Source organism: Portunus trituberculatus, chromosome 40, assembly GCF_017591435.1.
Source record: "Portunus trituberculatus isolate SZX2019 chromosome 40, ASM1759143v1, whole genome shotgun sequence".
Classification (NCBI taxonomy): Eukaryota; Metazoa; Arthropoda; class Malacostraca; order Decapoda; family Portunidae; genus Portunus; species Portunus trituberculatus.
The window spans coordinates 17,658,560-17,676,691 of record NC_059294.1 but is presented as its reverse complement, the minus strand read 5'-3'; the positions used below and the strand labels follow the sequence as shown (position 1 = coordinate 17,676,691).

At 37.1% G+C, this 18,132-nt stretch overlaps 1 protein-coding gene across 11 annotated transcripts in view; it reads left to right on the top strand.

The window, feature by feature from the left end:
• The window catches only part of LOC123515958 (endoplasmic reticulum aminopeptidase 1-like), a 197,643-nt gene that overhangs the window by 38,455 nt on the left and 141,056 nt on the right, over positions 1-18,132 (top strand). For 2 of the 11 annotated variants that reach the window (XM_045274909.1, XM_045274900.1), the window contains exon 1: positions 11,085-11,332. The exons of 4 other annotated variants lie outside the window; for them this stretch is intronic. In XM_045274909.1, coding sequence (XP_045130844.1) covers positions 11,293-11,332 — 40 coding nt within the window. In that variant the 5' untranslated portion in view covers positions 11,085-11,292. Of the gene's footprint in view, positions 1-11,084; positions 11,333-11,919; positions 11,942-13,132; positions 13,229-14,394; positions 14,428-18,132 lie in introns of those variants that run through there. 5 more of the 11 variants (XM_045274906.1, XM_045274905.1, XM_045274907.1 and 2 more) reach the window with 5 other exon arrangements.

The following is an 18,132-nucleotide window of genomic DNA, read 5'->3' as shown; positions in this document are numbered from 1 at the left end:
GACACTCAATTCCCTATTATTGCCATAAAGTCCAGACACTGTTACTGGTTTTCTCAGCATTCTTTCCAAGTCACTTAAGAATTTTATGTCTAATTAATGGATTTTAATGAAAGCAGTTTCATAACTCGTTAAAGAAAGTCAAAGCGTCCTATTTTGTGACAATTGTTGATCGAACATCAAATGACTCACTCAGAAGAATGTATATACATAAAGGGAGCTAGCTACAAGAATTCAGAGACCGGTCCCAGTATAAAACATTGTTCCTGCATCAACCTATCATGTCAATCAATAAATTTATCTAATCTACAGTATTGTCAAACCTCTTCATTGATTCTGCTGCAACATCCTGCGAATGTAGCCAGGGGTGAGTATAATAACTTTGATGACACAGGAGCAGAGGCGCCAAGTGAGAGAATTCCCCTTCTCTTTCACACCCACTCCTCGTTACTCGTCCCTAAAAAAAATCTTTGAATCCGAGCGAAAACTTTCCCACAACTTCTCTTCCTCCTCCTTGTAACTTAAGTGAATTCTCTCTCTCTCTCTCTCTCTCTCTCTCTCTCTCTCTCTCTCTCTCTCTCTCTCTTTCTTTCCCTCTAACTATTTAAATTGATGGTAAAATGTAAAATTCTTAACCAAAATTACTTAGTTTAAGAAATGTGCTAGATTTTTTTAACCAAATGTTTTATAACCAGGTTATATGTCATTATTTTGTAGCACTGAATTGATCTGTTAACATATTCCAGTGTTGTTTGGGAGTATCAGTAGTAGCAGTAGTAGTGACGGTGATGGCTGTAATGGCATGATAAGAGTTCGTTGTAGTTTATTATCATCACCATCATCTTTATCATCATCATTGTCATTATCATCATCACCATCATCTTTATCATCATCATTGTCATAATCAACATCATCATCATCATCATCATCATCACTATTACAATTACTGCCACCATTTTACTACTAATATGCTGCAACAACAGCAAAAACAACTAAACAGCTACTACTACTACCACTACTACTACTACTACTACTACTACTACTACTACTACTACTACTACTACTACTACTACTACTACTACTACTACTACTACTGTTACTATTACTGGTACTATTGCTACTGCTACTATTACTACTACTACTACTACTACTACTACTACTATTACTACTACTACTACTACTACTACTACTACTACTACTACTACTACTACTACTACTACTACTGCTGCTGCTGCTGCTGCTGCTGCTGCTGCTGCTGCTGCTGCTGCTGCTGCTGCTGCTGCTGCTGCTGCTGCTGCTGCTGCTGCTACTACCAACTGCTGCTGCTGCTACTGCTACTGCTGCCACTGCTGCTACTACTACTACTACTACTACTACTACTACTACTACTACTACTGCTACCATCATTAAGATTGTTTATTATTATCATAATTATTATCATCATCATCTCTTCCCCTTCCTGCACCTATACATTTTAACCTTTACGGGCAAGACAGTTCATTCAGAAAAAGTCAATAAACGTCTGATAGTTACGCGCAGTCCGAAAGGGAAATATATTGGAAAGGGCGAGGAGTGGGTTCAGGTTATGAGCATCCATCTTTACAGCCTCCGCGACCACGATCGGGAAGAGCTCCATGTACCATGGACAGATCGAGCAGGATGGTATCTTGTGACGCATCTCTGAAAACGTTTCTTGCGGGAGAGAAAATTTGTTTTTCTAGTTATGTATTTCGGTATTTTAAATATCATTTATTTATTCATTTATCTATTCTTTGCATTTTTCTTTTTTTTTTTTTTTGCTTTTGTTTATTTTATCTGATCTTTTAGCACGAGAAAAGCTACATGACGTTCCATAGAACTGTTGTGGGAAAACATGAAGGAAATCTGTCTATTTATCTAGACACTTATTTATTAAGCTACGAGAAAAAGCTAATTGGTGCAAATTACTTCTGAAAAATAAAAACAAGAACAATGAAGTTGTGAATGGAAACAAATACCAGAAGAGAGTAGGTAGGGTTAATAGACATAGTAGTATATAAGGGCAGAGGAAGGGTAACACGGTAATATCAACATCAAGTGAAAGAAATGAAGCGTGTGGCGTATAACTACATGTATCCTTTAAGTGGAAAAAATAGCCCAGTTGTCATTATTGAACAGTATAGTAGAAGTAGCAATGGTGAAATTTATGAGTAGCGTTATAGAAGTACATAGTTTGGTAGATGTAACTTATGATACTATGATATTTACAAAGTACATTCATTATGTTCCTCTGTCATGACTATCTTATTTTACGTCGACCACTTTGGATTTTACAATAAAACCAAACACAAGAATGACCCAAAAGATTTGCTGCTGTTTGTGCTTTCAATGGGTTTCTCTGTCTTGTGCATTTATTTTCTTATCGTATATTTTATTTCGATTTTTAGTGTATTTCAGTTTTCCTTTTCTTTTTTCACCTTTCAATTTCATTTTCACTTAGTCCAGACACAGAAAGCTTGCTCCTCCGGGTGGTATGAACAAAATCCATCACATAAACACAGCGGGGCACTTGGGGAGCAAATTAATGAGCTCTACGGGGTCTGGCAGGGCTACTGAGAAAGGAGGCAGGGGGATCGGAGAGGGACCTACGAAACAATGAAGTAATGCGACGCTTAATTAGTTTGCAAATCATTAATTTTTCATGTATAAATAAACTCGTGAACTGGCTGGGCAGAGTTATCCACTGGGTAAGGGGGCACTTGACGGTCATATATTTAACAGGCTGCAGTGAGAAATATTTATCTATGTTTAAGAGCACTCTCTTCGTTTAAATGATAGTTTAAAAAGGATTTTGTACTATAATCAAGAGAAAATATCCTGATCACCTGACTAATCAGTTCTATGACCTCTAATTATGCATTCTATGACACACACACACACACACACACACACACACACACACACACACACACACACACACACTGCGTATGTATGGTGGTTAGCACGGTTGGACTCCCGGGAGCGGCAAGACAAATGGGCGAGCCTCTTAATGTGTAGCCCCTCTTCACCTTGCAGTAAATAGGTATGAGATGTAACTCGAGGGGTTATGGCCTCACTTTCCCAGTGTGTGTTGTGTAATGTGGTCTCAGTCCTACCCAAAGATGGATCAGTATGAGCTAGATGGGTGACCAGGAAACGACCGTGGTGAATAACCCATACACACACACACACACACACACACACACACACACACACACACACACACACACACACACACACACACCGCGTAGTGTAGTGGTTAGCACGCTCGACTCACAATCGAGAGGGCCGGGTTCGAGTCCCGGAAGCGGCGAGGCAAATGGGCAAGCCTCTTCATGTGTGGCCCCTGTTCACCTAGTAGTAAATAGGTACGGGATGTAACTCGAGGGGTTGTGGTCTCGCTTTCCCGGTGTGTGTTGTGTGTGATGTGGTCTCAGTCCTACCCGAAGATCGGTCTATGAGCTCTAAGTTCGCTCTGTAATGGGGAAGACTGGCTGGGAGGTGAATTACACACACACACACACACACACACACACACACACACACACACACACACAATCAAACAAACAGAGAGAGAGAGAGAGAGAGAGAGAGAGAGAATGGTCTTGTCCCAGTTACCCTAAGGATAAGATTAAACATACAATACAGTAGTAGGTACAAAAATTAAGGAGAGAAAATGTAGAAATAGAAAGGAAAATAGGAAGTGGAGGGTTAATTTTGTTTTCTAGTTTAATGAAAATATCGAAGTGACTATCACGGAAGTGAATGGTTAGAAAATGTAAGTGATTGTCGAAATAGAAAAAAAATGTAACTGAGGTAACTGAGATCAAGAAATTGGTTTATCTTCTCTTTTAGATTACCAGGATACTGAACTGGCTAAAGCAAAAAAAAAAAAAAAGAAAAAGAAGAAAAACTGTAGGTGATTATGAAAAAAAATGTAAAGAAATAAATATAAAAGATGACTGAGAACGGGTAAGAACCATTTTCGAAAACACCTGCGCATCACTTCTTCTACTTTAATTAATTAAGGAGGCTAGTTGAAGTTACATTGATTTTTGAGAGTGCTTTTACTGTCCTTATGGAAGACTAACAATATTTCGGTATCACTAACAGGAGAAACGCTCAATTTAAAGACCCAGCACAGTATCTTTGTGATCTTTGCAAAAAGCAAATAGAGAGCAGGATGTTTCATAATACTGGGCTGCACTTTATTAAGAGAATAGGAACACAAAGGAGAGCGCCCTCAGTCCCCGTGCCTCGTCCCTTTTAGTTGTGACAAGCAGTAAATACGTTAAGAATTTCTTTCAGCCTAACAGCGAAATGTGCAGCCAGACGGTGTTTCCCCTACCAGAGAAACGTATGTGCTGTACTGGTATCTTTAGATCATATTATATACTGCGGAGCGAGGAAGTAGGTATTATATTTACTTGTTTAATTTTGTTATTTATTGCCGAGTATGTCTAGATAATAATGGATGTAAATTTCAGAAAAGTAATAGAGCAGTATGTTTATAAAGATTATGATTGTTTATGAAGGAAGGAGAGCAATCTCTCTCTCTCTCTCTCTCTCTCTCTCTCTCTCTCTCTCTCTCTCTCTCTCTCTCTCTCTTACAGCTATGCAAAAAGTTTTATGCTGATGAAACAACTAATAACTTCCTACAAATAACGTATGTTTGGTAACGTTTCATGTAATAGGAACTTATTTTTAAGTTGAAATTTTATACATAGAGTGACGGCAAACATTTCATGCTGAGATAAATCAAATATCATGCTTACTGCATGTGCAGGTAGATATTCAGAGAGAGAGAGAGAGAGAGAGAGAGAGAGATAAACAAAGAATCCCATCACAAAAACGAGAAATTGTGTCCTTTCGTTAACTAATCCCCGTCGATAATAAACAAGATCACATGCATAGAATATCTACCTCCCGTTCATCTTTCCACTGTCATCCTAGTGCCTGCAAAAAAAAAAAAAATATATATATATATATATATATATATATATATATATATATATATATATATATATATATATATATATATATATATATATATATATATATATATATATATATATATATATATATATATATATATATATATATATATATATATATATATATATATATATATATATATATATATATATATATATATATATATATATATATATATATATATATATATATATATATATATATATATATATATATATATATATATATATATATATATATATATATATATATATATATATATATATATATATATATATATATATATATATATATATATATATATATATATATATATATATATATATATATATATATATATATATATATATATATATATATATATATATATATATATATATATATATATATATATATATATATATATATATATATATATATATATATATATATATATATATAATGATAAGTATAGAGAAAATAGCTATCAATGGTTGCTTCAGTGTTTTTATATTGTACTTTTCTTTCTTGTTATTGGAGTCATTATATAATCTGTTAGAAAGCATTCTGTATTTACGTATACTATATTCTCGCACCCTGAAGGCTATTAATAGAGAGAATCATGTGTTACTTTTACCTTGACTGATTTCTCAGTGCATAGGTGGGCATAGGTATACGCGTGTCTGATATAAGGACCGTCACATGCAGGCTTGTTTGATTACTGCAGCTTACTATATATTTTTTTTCTTAGACAGTGCTACTTTTTTCTCTCGTATGTTGTATGCTGTTTCTTAACTAAATTAAATAGGTTGGCCAAGAAAGTTTTCCTCCTTATCTCCAGTTGTGATCCAGTAAGAGACTATAAAGAACGATCATGAGGAATGTGTATGTCTACTTGAATATTATGTGGTCAGTCGTGTATGCAAGAATGTTTTGACTGAGCTTGCGTGGGGCGTGATGAAGCAGCACTTTCTGTCAGCCTCTCGGAACCCCATCTGTGGAAGGCTATATTTTTGGGTCACTTTATTGCTCTGGACTGGAGGTGGTGGTGGTGGTGGACTGGTGGTAGTAGTGGTTGTGGCGATGGAGGTGGTAGTGCTGTTATTGTTATTGTTTGTTATTGTTACTATTATTTACCTTGTTCAGTGGCGCGCGAAGGGCGAGAAAAATGGAAGTAATAACGTGTGAAAAACTTTGGTGTAACCGTGAATCGATTTCTTGTGGCAGAGAATAATAGTGATATCGGAAAGTACGGGAAAGCCTATTGCTGTACCACTACTACAACTACTATTACTACTACTACTGCTGCTACTGCTACTGCTACTGCTACTGCTACTATTACTACTACTACTACTACTACTACTACTACTACTACTGCTACTACTACTCTCCATCATATCAGATCAACATTAAATTTTATGAGGTAATTTTTACTCTGTTGCTTTGAAATTCGGGAATGTTCCATCCTAGTACTTACTTACATTATCACTTTTCAGGGAGTAATATCATTTCTTGCATTGTTTGTGAGTGACATCCTCTTTATTTCGGGCATTTAGGAAGTTTTACTTACGTTTGTTTGACTGCTAGTCACTGTGATTTCTCTCTATTTAATAGATTCTAACTTATCATCAGCTTCCTACTTGAAGCAGTTTTTCAACGTATATTTATAACAAAAGTGACATCTGTCATCCTTTTCTCATGGGAGCTGCCTCTGACGTGTATCATAGCCTTCCCCTCTCTTCTCCCACTACCACCTTCCCCGTCCCCCATTCTCAGCCCCACGGAGTATTCATTCATACACCATTCATCTCTCTCTCTCTCTCTCTCTCTCTCTCTCTCTCTTATAATTGATATTTCTTGAAAATAAAGAGTAAAATCCAGATATTCACGATTACTTTGTTAAAAATTATAATGACAGGACAACTTATTGTGTATATTCCGTCTTTCCGTGACAGGTAACTAATCTGTGGGACCAAGACAATATGCTGCCTTCTCACCGTTAGTCTTCCTGTTCCAAGCTCCAAGTTACTTTTGTTCATTTACCTAGTTTTAATTACCTAGTTGTATGGTACAGGACAAGAGCCACAGTGGACTCATGCTGTCCCATCTTCATATCTACTTTTATCCAAGTGTGTGTGTGTGTTTATGTGTGTGTAATTCACCACCACCACCACCACCACCACGGTCGTCTGCTGGTCATCCAGCCAGTCTTCCTCATTACGGAGCGAGCTCAGAGCTCATAGACCGATCTTCGGGTAGGACTGAGACCACAACATACACTCCACACACCGGGAAAGCGAGGCCACAACCCCTCGAGTTACATCCTGTACCTATTTACTGCCTGGTGAACAGGGGGCTACACAATTAAGAGGTTTGCCCATCTGCCTCGCCGCTTTCCGGGACTCGAACCCGGACCCTCTCGATTGTGAGTCGAGCGTGCTAACCTTTACACTACGTGGTGTGTGTGTGTATTTACCTAGTTGTATTTACCTAGTTGTAGTTTTACAGGGCCTGGGCTTTATGCTCATGTGGCCCCGTCTCCATATCTACACTTATCCAGTTTCTCTTTAAAACCATGCACACTCGTTGCTGACACCACTTCCTCACTCAAACTGTTCCAAGTCTCAACACATCTTTGCGGGAAACTATATTTTTTAACATCTCTCAGATATCTTCCCTTCCTCAGTTTCTTACTATGCGATCTTGTGCTTCTAATGTCATATTCTTCTCTCAGGATTAGTTTCTCATTATCCACTTGATCCATTCCGTTAATCAATTTATAAACTTGTATCAGATCCCTCTCTCTTCTCTGTTCCAGGGTTGGTAGATCCATAGCTTTTAGTCTCTCCTCATATGTCATCCCTTTAAATTCTGGAACCATTCTTGTAGCCATTTTTGTAGTCTCTCCAATTTCTTATGTGTTTCTTTTATGGGGGTCCACACAACTCCTGCATATTCCAATCTGGGTCTTATTTTAGTACTTATCAATTTCTTCATCATTTCTTTGTCCATGTAGTGAAATGTTAATCCAATATTCCTTAGCAAATTATATGTCTCTTTGAAAATTCTATCAATATGGATTACCGATTGAGTGTTTTCTTCCATCGTCACTCCTAAGTCCTTTTCCTTTTTTAGTTTTTCTAGTTCTACTACATCTCCCATCTTATAGATTCCCACTGGTCGTCTTTCACTTTTTCCCATTTCCACGATATGGCTTTTGTCCACATTGAATTCCAACTCCCATTCTTTACTCCATTTCTAGATCTTGTTTAAGTCTTCCTGCATTATTTCACAATCCTCCTTTTGTTTTATGACTCTGCACAATCGTCGGCAAACAGATTTATGTAGCTGTTCACTCCCTCTGGCATGTCGTATATATATATATATATATATGAGAAAAGTATTGGTGCCAATACTGACCCTGTGGCACTCCGCTGTCTACTGCTCTCCACTTGGACTTCATATCTTTAACTACCGTCCTTATTTCTCTCCCCCTCAAGTAATTTTCCATCCATCTCAATGTGCTTCCTTTTAAGCCACCCTTCTCCTCTAACTTCCATAGTAATCTTTCATGTGGCACTTTATCAAACGCCTTTTTTAAATCTAAATAAATACAGTCAATCCATCCTCTCTCTCTTGTACTTTATCAACTATTCTAGAGTAGAAACTCAATAAATTTGTTACACGACCGACCTTTTCTAAAACCAAATTGGCTATTTGATAATAATTTGTTGTCTTCAAGAAACTCAATCCATTGTTTCTTTATTACTCTTTCACACATCTTGCATATTACACTAGTTAGTGATACCGGTCTGTAATTTAAAGGTTCTTCCTTCCTTCCGCTCTTATATATGGGAACCACCTCAGCTCTTTTCCATTCTACTGGTACTGTTCCATTTTCTATTGAGCATTTTATGATGTATATAGGACTTGCTAGTTCTTCTCTACATTCTTTTAATATTCTGCCTGAGACTTCATCCGGTCCCATTGCCTTCTCCTCATCTAATTCCGTCATCAACTCTTTTATTTCAAGCTTGGTTACTTTAATCTCTTTCATATGGACAGTCTCTCTATTACCCTGTGGTCTTTCAAATTTGGATTCCTTAGTAAAGACCTGAAATTTACTATTTAACAGTTCTGCCATACTTTTGGGTCTTCCACCATCCCGTTCTCTCCTTTTAACCTTTCTATTGTTTCTTTTTGCCTTATTTTTCCATTTATGAATCTGTAGAACAATTTCGGTTGTTCCTTATATTTTTCGACAATGTCCTTTTCATAGTTCCTTTCTTCTTCCTTTGTCACCTTAGTGTGTGTGTGTGTGTGTGTGTGTGTGTGTGTGTGTGTGTGTTATACTGTCCTGAATCTGCAGAGAGAGAGAGAGAGAGAGAGAGAGAGAGAGAGAGAGAGAGAGAGAGGACTTACATGAAAGTGATAGGGAAATGGTATGAGAAAAGTAACAACAAGGAGAGAGTTAAGATAAGGAGGCAACCATTGATTGAAGTTTAGAAATGAGTGGTTTAATTGACACGTCACGACTTTTAGTCTATGATATTTACCTATTAAGATCCCTTGAGGTAACACATAGATTAAGCAAAAAAGAAAAAGAAGAAGAAAAAAAAAGGTAGGAAGGCTGTATCTTCAAGTAGGGAGCTCGTATTACGTGCACATGTCTCTCTCTCTCTCTCTCTCTCAGAGACGTATGTATATGTATTACAACACACACACACACACACACACACACACACACACACACACACAGAGAGAGAGAGAGAGAGAGAGAGAGAGAGAGAGAGAGAGGCAAGAGGATATAGGAAATGTATAAACCAAAAGGGAGTGAAGATGGGGAGGTGGACATGGAGTGGGGAGTATCTATCATTACTTAGCAAACAAACACAAGGCGAGGCAGTGAAATACTCGTAACCATTAACCATTAGCCAGAAATTTTACCAGCAGAAACTTGAGTGCACTACCAGCTTGTTCAATAGAAAAGAATAAAAAAAAAAAAAAAAAAAAATCGTAGCTACATACATCATCCAAGAATTGGAGTCGTAAGTCATTGTTCATAAAGAAATGAAATGCACACCTATTTCTTTTATACATACACATATTACGTCCTCTAAAACAATTGCGAATATCTATTTTTTTCTTTTCTAATTTCAGTCTCACCTTTTTAAGCTGACAGAGAGGATATGTTAACATGTAGTATATTCTTGTATTGTGCAGCCACATTATAAATTAAAGGACTTTCCGTTGCTTCTCTTTCATAGGGTGGTATGTGTGGCACTATTGAAAATATAAGGAAGAAAGCAGTGAAAAAAAAAATCAATCATTAAATCAAGCAAGAGCAATACTTTTTTTTTCTATCAGTAATTCATGGAATTGATATACTATTTTAACTTTTATGTGTAAATATGTTATTTAATGAATGAACTGAAATTCATTTGATGAGTGTTGAGATGTGTTCAGTTACTGGAAGTCAACTGATGTATTATGCGAGTTACGTGTATGTGTACTCAGCTGACTCCAACACACACACACACACACACACACACACTCTCTCTCTCTCTCTCTCTCTCTCTCTCTCTCTCTCTCTCTCTCATGTTTCTGTAAGTATAATGAATGATAAAAAAATGAGCACGGGAATGCATTTATTTACTCTCTTGTGGTTCATCATGAGTTTTTTTTTTTTTATCATATGGTTGGGGTGTCTATGTACGTGCTCCGCCACGTGAATGGAGGTGATGACAACGATTACACATTTAGCCATCTTATTCTTTGGATGTAATAATGACTGATCAAGCGATTAGTTTCATACCACGACTTCAAAATACAACATGGAAAAGATCGAAAAGCAAAAACGGCGACCACCGCACACATTCGTTCCTTTTGGATGTGTTAAATGTAAACGAGCAGTGTTTCCAGTATGTGTCACTGAGTGTGGGGTGATGCGTCTATCTTTATTTTTCTAAGCACTTCATCTTAAAACCATGAAGTTTTCCATTTATAAAATAAGGCGCGAGGAAAACACAAACTTCTTTGGCAATGAGCAGAGCAGCAGCCGCCAGATCGATGATCCGCGAGCTTCGAGCTGCCGCTACCGTGCAGAGTTCCCGCGAGGGACAAAAGATGGCACAAGTGTAGTCGTCATCGTCTGCTAGTGTGACGGTCACGCCAGCATGTGTCCTTCGCAGTGCTTCCTGCTCCGGTAGTGCACCACATCAATAGTTGGGCAGTGTCAAGATTAGCGTGCAGGTGCGGCTAGGAGGGCCCGGGCCAGGTGCTTCGTTTTCTCGGGACCCAACAATGAGCGACCATGACGTCGACGACATTGCCTTCCTTACAGGTACACCTTATCTCACACCAGCTCCCTAATGACCCGGCCACCCCGTAATGCGCAGATTCACTCCACAAATATGTTAACCGTGCCTCGCGTATGAAATCAAGGCTTTTATTTTATAGGTATAGGCTAACTCGACATTCAGGTTTTCCTTTCTTACAAATGTTCTTTGCTGGGCGTTACATGAAAATTTGGTAAATATGAAGGCAAGATGTGCTAGAGGCACTTGTCAGCCTGTAAACTTCTGTTATGTGTCTGTCAGCTGCACTGATGTCCACATGAATAAGCAAAACACGGTATTATTGACATTGGTGGGATTAATCAATTCCAGTTCATTACCGTCGTAGTGTGACGTTGCTAATGCTTGTGTGGGCAGCGGTGCTGGCCTTGATTAATATAAAAAATAATAAAACATTTAAACCAAGTATCGAGTACTTGATTTATATGTAACTTAAGAATTGTCGATGAAATACAATAAATAGTGTAACTCGGTATTTTAGCCAGCCACTGCAGCAAAGACTCTCTCCAGACTCTTTGCATTGCAGTCATCACGTCACGGAGAACCATGGCAACTCAACACATGATGGCTGGTGGACTGAAGTGTACTATACATATGTATGTACTTAAGAAGTAACTACTAGATTCGCAGTGTAAAAGTTAACCATAATGCAGATCTGCAATTAAGTTAGAATCCATGACGTGGTGTAAATTGCAAAACCACACTGTTTTTAGACTTCAGGACCATGCTAATAACATAACCAGGCCCCAAATCACTGGACCTAAGAAAAGTCTCAGGTATTGGACAGTCACACAATCATCTGTACATACATGGAGCAATAAAACTCGTTCTCAGGATGCCTAACTCATGTTGGCATATTTATATATATCTACTGTCTTTTTATTGCAGCTAAATTTATTATATATATATTAGGCATCATCATCTGAACATACCAAACCACTTCTGCCTCATTCTTTCATCAGACTAATACCCTCAGTTACAACCAATTATTTATTTGGCTTATGTTACTCAAGGTCTATTATGCTGTGATTCACCCCTCATCCATTTACTCGTCTTCATTGTCTGCCTGGCTATCAATGGTTATTCTCTGATTTGTCACTTAGGTATATTCCCTATTTTTCCCACAGAGGATTACCTGTTTTGGAGAATTGTTTGTACTTTAATCAAGTTGTTAATCTGATGTTATTTAGTTATGTAAAATAATAAATGACAAATTGAATGATATATTGCTTTGAAAACTAGAAAAGTAATATAAGGAGAAGCTTTATTTTTTTGTTTTTATTGTATTTTGTAATGAAAGTAAAATTCACAAGGGAGGCATATGCATTCCCAGCCATATAGCTTTATCCCTTGTAGCTGCCCGTGATAAACAAGGAGAATATGGACATTATATTCAGTACTGTCTATATGATACAGGATTCTTGAATACTGGCAAACACGTTATTCAATACTGCTGATTTCATTTGTGCTTTGTGCATCATAGCAAAGATTCCCCTTTGATATGAAAGATGTCTGCAGTTCTTGTTCAGATAGCTGCCTTACCCCACATGCAGACTATCACTGACCCCCCCCCCCACTTCCACAGCTAGAGCACTCACTCTTCTCGCAGATATGTTGCACCTTCCACTAACTGATTGGCTGCCTCCCACACATGCTCACAAGTAGATTACCTCCCTTAAAGCCAGAGTCTTCTTTTCCACTGGTAGGTCACCTCCCTTGTGAATAGGTGCTGCTGCCTCCCACAGGCAGACTATCTTGCCACCACTAGAACACCTTCTCATGGCCAGGCTGCTGTTTCCTGTATGAATATGCAGCCTCCGTCAAGGGCTGGAGAACCAGACGCAGGTGTTACTGTACACCTGTTGTCTGATGGGCTGCTACAGGTGTGTGTGGCTTCCACAGTCTTGTGTTTGCATGTTGGCTGATTCCGATCATCTTCAGGAGTGCCTTTCCTTTACATTTTTTTTTTCCTTTTTTTTTTTTTTTTTTTATGTTTCGTCCAGGAATTCTCTCCAAAGGGGTATTGTATCTTGATTTGAACATACTTTTATTCAACTTCTAACTAAAACAAATCTTGAGCTACCAACCAGCTCTTTCCATCTTGCATTCTTTGTCCCTGTTCTGTTTCAGTTCTCCAATGACACAAATTCTTCCACCCAAGAAAATCTCGTCATAACCACTGTGATTAATTACTTACTCCAGATAAAGTTTTGTCTCCTTCAAATTTCTTGTGCATAGATTTTTCCTACATAGGTCACTGATGGTGCTCTCTCACTCTTGTTGTGAGTGTGGAATTTTTAAAGCTTTGTGTGAGAGTCTCCTTCCCAGTTGTTGGATACTGAGAGCAGTGTTGCCAAGTGAGAGGGGGAGATCTGTGCACATGCTGGATGAAGTCTGTATTGGTTTTACATTTCAGATTTGATCAAAAGTTCTTTATAGAATAATTGAACAACAAAGATGAAAATTTAAGATATATAACCAACTAACTTTTCACTACAAATAATAAAACTCACAAATTTGGTTAGGATAGGTAGTTTTTTTTTCTGGAGAGAGAGAGAGAGAGAGAGAGAGAGAGAGAGAGAGAGAGAGAATAGGAATAGCATTAGCATTAGCACAAGAAATAGTATGTGTCAAAGTGCTGTTATAGTTACAAACATTATTTTCAACTATTTTTTAAATTCATTATCTAGGATGAAAAACTACTCATGTGGAAATAATTTTAGTGGCTGAGTCATTGGAGTTGTGTGCTGGAATAGATATCATAAGGTTGTGTTTTGTAGGTATGGGAAAGCAAAATTTGTCTTTAGATCACATTCACACACAAAACTTATCTATTACTTTATTGTAGAGATGTGGTAAACACACACTCACACAAGCACTTTAGGTTACATCTCAACCAATGTGGCCAGATTAGCCCATCATTGCCTTGCCAGAGGATCAGCAGATGGTACCTAATAACTGTCAGCATACTTGAGATTATGTTAAGATGATGATGTAAGATTTTGTGTCCTCACCCCTTACCAATTTCCACCCTCTCTTTTACTGAAAGTGACTGCTGTAGTCTCCTGATATTGAAGTAAGGGTAAGTTTACTTCACACCATCCAAATTATTCAAGTTTTACCTCTTACTATAACTGCACTAAGTTAAAATCCCTCTTAGCTGCATAATTTGGGTTGCTAAATTTCCCTGTAATCAAGGAAGCATGAAAATAGTGTTTTATTTTATCAACCAAGCAAGCAAGCATAGGCTGAGTCAATCAGTGCACACATAGTTATGTTTTCTCAAGGACCTTACTTTAAATCTGTAGTCAGGATTTTACCTTTTGATATATTTGAAGCATTACTTTCCTCTAGTTTAATCTACAGTATAATTCTATTCTTACTACTGTCACTTTCTGTGCATAGAATATTAGCAGTGTTTAGTTTAGCAGTGGACGAAATTATGAAGAGTTGATGAGGCTCAGACACTTTCATGTCTTACTGTACCATTCCTTTGTTTAGTTGTATGGGTTTGGTTCAGTGAAATGAATATTCTGGGAAAAAAAAATGTTAATAGCACTTTTTTTTATCCTGTGGCTTGGGAGCAGGAAATATGCCTTGACCACACTTGACTTATTTGATGTTTACTGATGTGCAGTTGATGTTGCATGAGATGCACTCAGCATTGTCATTTACCTCATACTGCCAGACTTAAATCATATGTGTCAAATGGAAAAGCTGCTAGTGTTTATATCATGTCAGTTGTTAACTTGCTTTCTGGTGCATTTCACTGAAATATAATTGTAAGACTGGTTCCTTAGAAATGGAGCTCTGTGGCTTGTAAAAAAGTCAGATAGAATTATTAGCTCCTAAGGTGTAAGGAAAGAAAATTTCAGAGCCTCCACAGTTAGCTTTCCATACTTATGTTTCCCAACTTCTCACTTTCATAATGGAAAGCTGTAGAGCAGCAGCAAAGAACCACTGAAAGGAGAGGATATGACAGAGTTCTGCATCCTGTGCAAATATATGCAACTGTACATTAATTCTTGACTCGCCTCCTTATATGCACTGAAACTGTGTTACTGTGTATCACTATGTGTGTGTGTGTTTGTTCATGTGTGTTCGTGTGTGTGTGTGTGTGTGTGTGTGTGTGTGTGTGTGTGTGTGTGTGTGTGTGTGTGTGTGTGTGTGTGTGTGTGTGTATTTACCTAGTGCGTGCGTCTGTGTGCGTGTGCATGCATTTCTCTGCAGAGAAATGAGAGGCATGATTTCTTAGGGACATTCAAGTCCATATATTATATAATAAATTCAACATGAAATGCAAAAACAAACAAGCATGTTTTTGATACATGTATCTCCACTCTCTTGAATGTCCATTTTCTTTCCAATGTGTGAAGAATATTCTTCAAGAAATACTAATGTTAAAATAAAAGTATATAGGTAATACATTTATATGAGATTCATCTCAGGTGAATTACTGTATGTGTTTTCATAGTTATGTGTCTGTGACTTATTGGTTGATATTATCAGTAGTAATAGTATAGTTACATTTAACTTTACTTATCATTTACCTTCACTATTTGTAAATACATGTATTTCAAAATTTTTCCCAAAGCAGATTACTTGAGGATATTGTAGAAATAGTTACTGTGTGTGTGTGTGTGTGTGTGTATTTACCTAGTTGTATTTACCTGTTTGTAGTTTTACAGGGCCTGGGCTTTATGCTCATGTGGCCCTGTCTCCATATCTACATTTGTCCAATCTTACTTTAAAAGTGTGCACACTCGTTGCAGACACTACTTCATCATCTAAACTGTTCCACGTCTCAATACATCGCTGCGGGAAACTATATTTTTTAATATCTCTCAGACATCTTCCTTTTCTCAGCTTTTTACTGTGCGATCTGTGTGTGTGTGTGTGTGTGTGTGTGTGTGTGTGTGTGTGTGTGTGTGTGTGTGTGTGTGTGTGTGTGTGTGTGTGTGTGTGTGCACATATGTGAGCCAGACTGAAATGAGTCACTTCCTGTACCATGTCAGTTCCATATCTAGTCTTCAATGTTCACTTGCATCTAACTTTGCTCTGATTGCCTTTACTAAGCTCAGAGTGAGATAACTTACCTTTCTTAGACATTTTGTCCTCAAATTTACATGCTTTCATCTTTTCTTTCAACATTTTAGAGGAACATTTGGCTTTGTGACCATTCTGTCCAGAGGATTTTTGCCACATGAATGAAATCAGTGTAACTTGCAGTGTAACTGATCTGATGGTCAGGAATTATGTACTCTATGTAGCAGAATTATATGTTTTTTACCTAAGCTGTTAACCTTTCCTGTTCTCTTATTAAAAAAAAAATAAATAAAAAAAAAAAAAAAAAAAAATATATATATATATATATATATATATATATATATATATATATATATATATATATATATATATATATGATGTTCATCCTATTGGTACAGTTTTTTTTATAGCATCACCACACTACTACTAGTGATACTAAATATTACTACAGTCATTTGTCTAACTTGAATATTCTGTCCTTTTATATGGTTCAACAATATTCCACTTGATAGTGATTGTCGTGACATGGACCAACAAAAATAGAGATGACTTAATAAGTAATAAACAGTCTCTAAATCATGGAATAGTATGACAGTGAAATGTTGGCCATTATTATTTTTATTGATTTTATTATCACTATCATCTTGAATCAGTACACTTCCTCTGTTAAGACTCACTCATCAATGCACATGGAACCTGTATGTTTTTCTCTTTGAAATTTTTCTTTTATTCACTTGTGTTGAACTAGTGTGCTTAAAAAAAAAAAAAAAGTACATTGTGCCCCTTGAAGGAGGCAGCAGCAGGCTGACATGTATCCAGTGCAAAAGGCAGAGGCAAGGTGCATGTATGCATGTGGGAATATCACGTGTGCATATATACCTGAATTTTTTTTTTTTCTATTCATCTTTTGTAATTTATCGTTTTGTGAACTGCACTGTTTACAATACGTAAATTTGGCTGTGTCACAAACTTCTTGGTAATAGTAGGGATATACTCCTAGTTTTACAGTTTTACTTCACTCTTATTTCATGCCTTGGACTTTAATGTGTCACCAACAACAGGTTACAGAAAAAAATCACATTTGCAGAAGTTGTGGAAAATTGCTGGTGTCTTGTGATCTTTCATCTTCCTCCACATGGCAGTATGGGATAGGAATGGAAGGGGAGGGAGTGAGTAAGTGTCCCCTGCTGCCTCTTGTTCACTTACTTTTCTCTGTGTGTTTCTTGTTCAGTGAGGTCAAGGTGTACTTCTGCGTACATTGGTGTCAAAGTATATGCATATATAGTTTATTATTAATTATTCGCCACAGGTTTTTACTCATATTGTACATATATTTATGTTTCTTTATTTTCATATTGCAGTGCTATTCTATTGTAATGTTTTTTTCCTTTTTGTATGTGTAGAGTAGTGGAGAACTTCTGGCACCAGTTTAATTGGAAAGTGACTTCTACTGGTGTTGATGGGGACTTCACTAGTGAGTGATGAGTAATGATGATTTGATGTGGTTTTGTGAATGTGTTTTTTTCTCAATGCAAGGCAAGCCAAAACTTGCAACGCTGCTGAAAAGTGCTGAATATTGAGCATATTTCGTCTGCTGGTATAATTTTGACAAATAGGTGTGGTTAGTTTTTATTCATCCATTTTTTCCCTATCAGTATTTGCATAATTCTGAGTACATTGTCAAGGAGGGTAGCTAGCCCATCACTATTGCCTAGAGACAGTGTAGAAGCTTGCTGTTTAG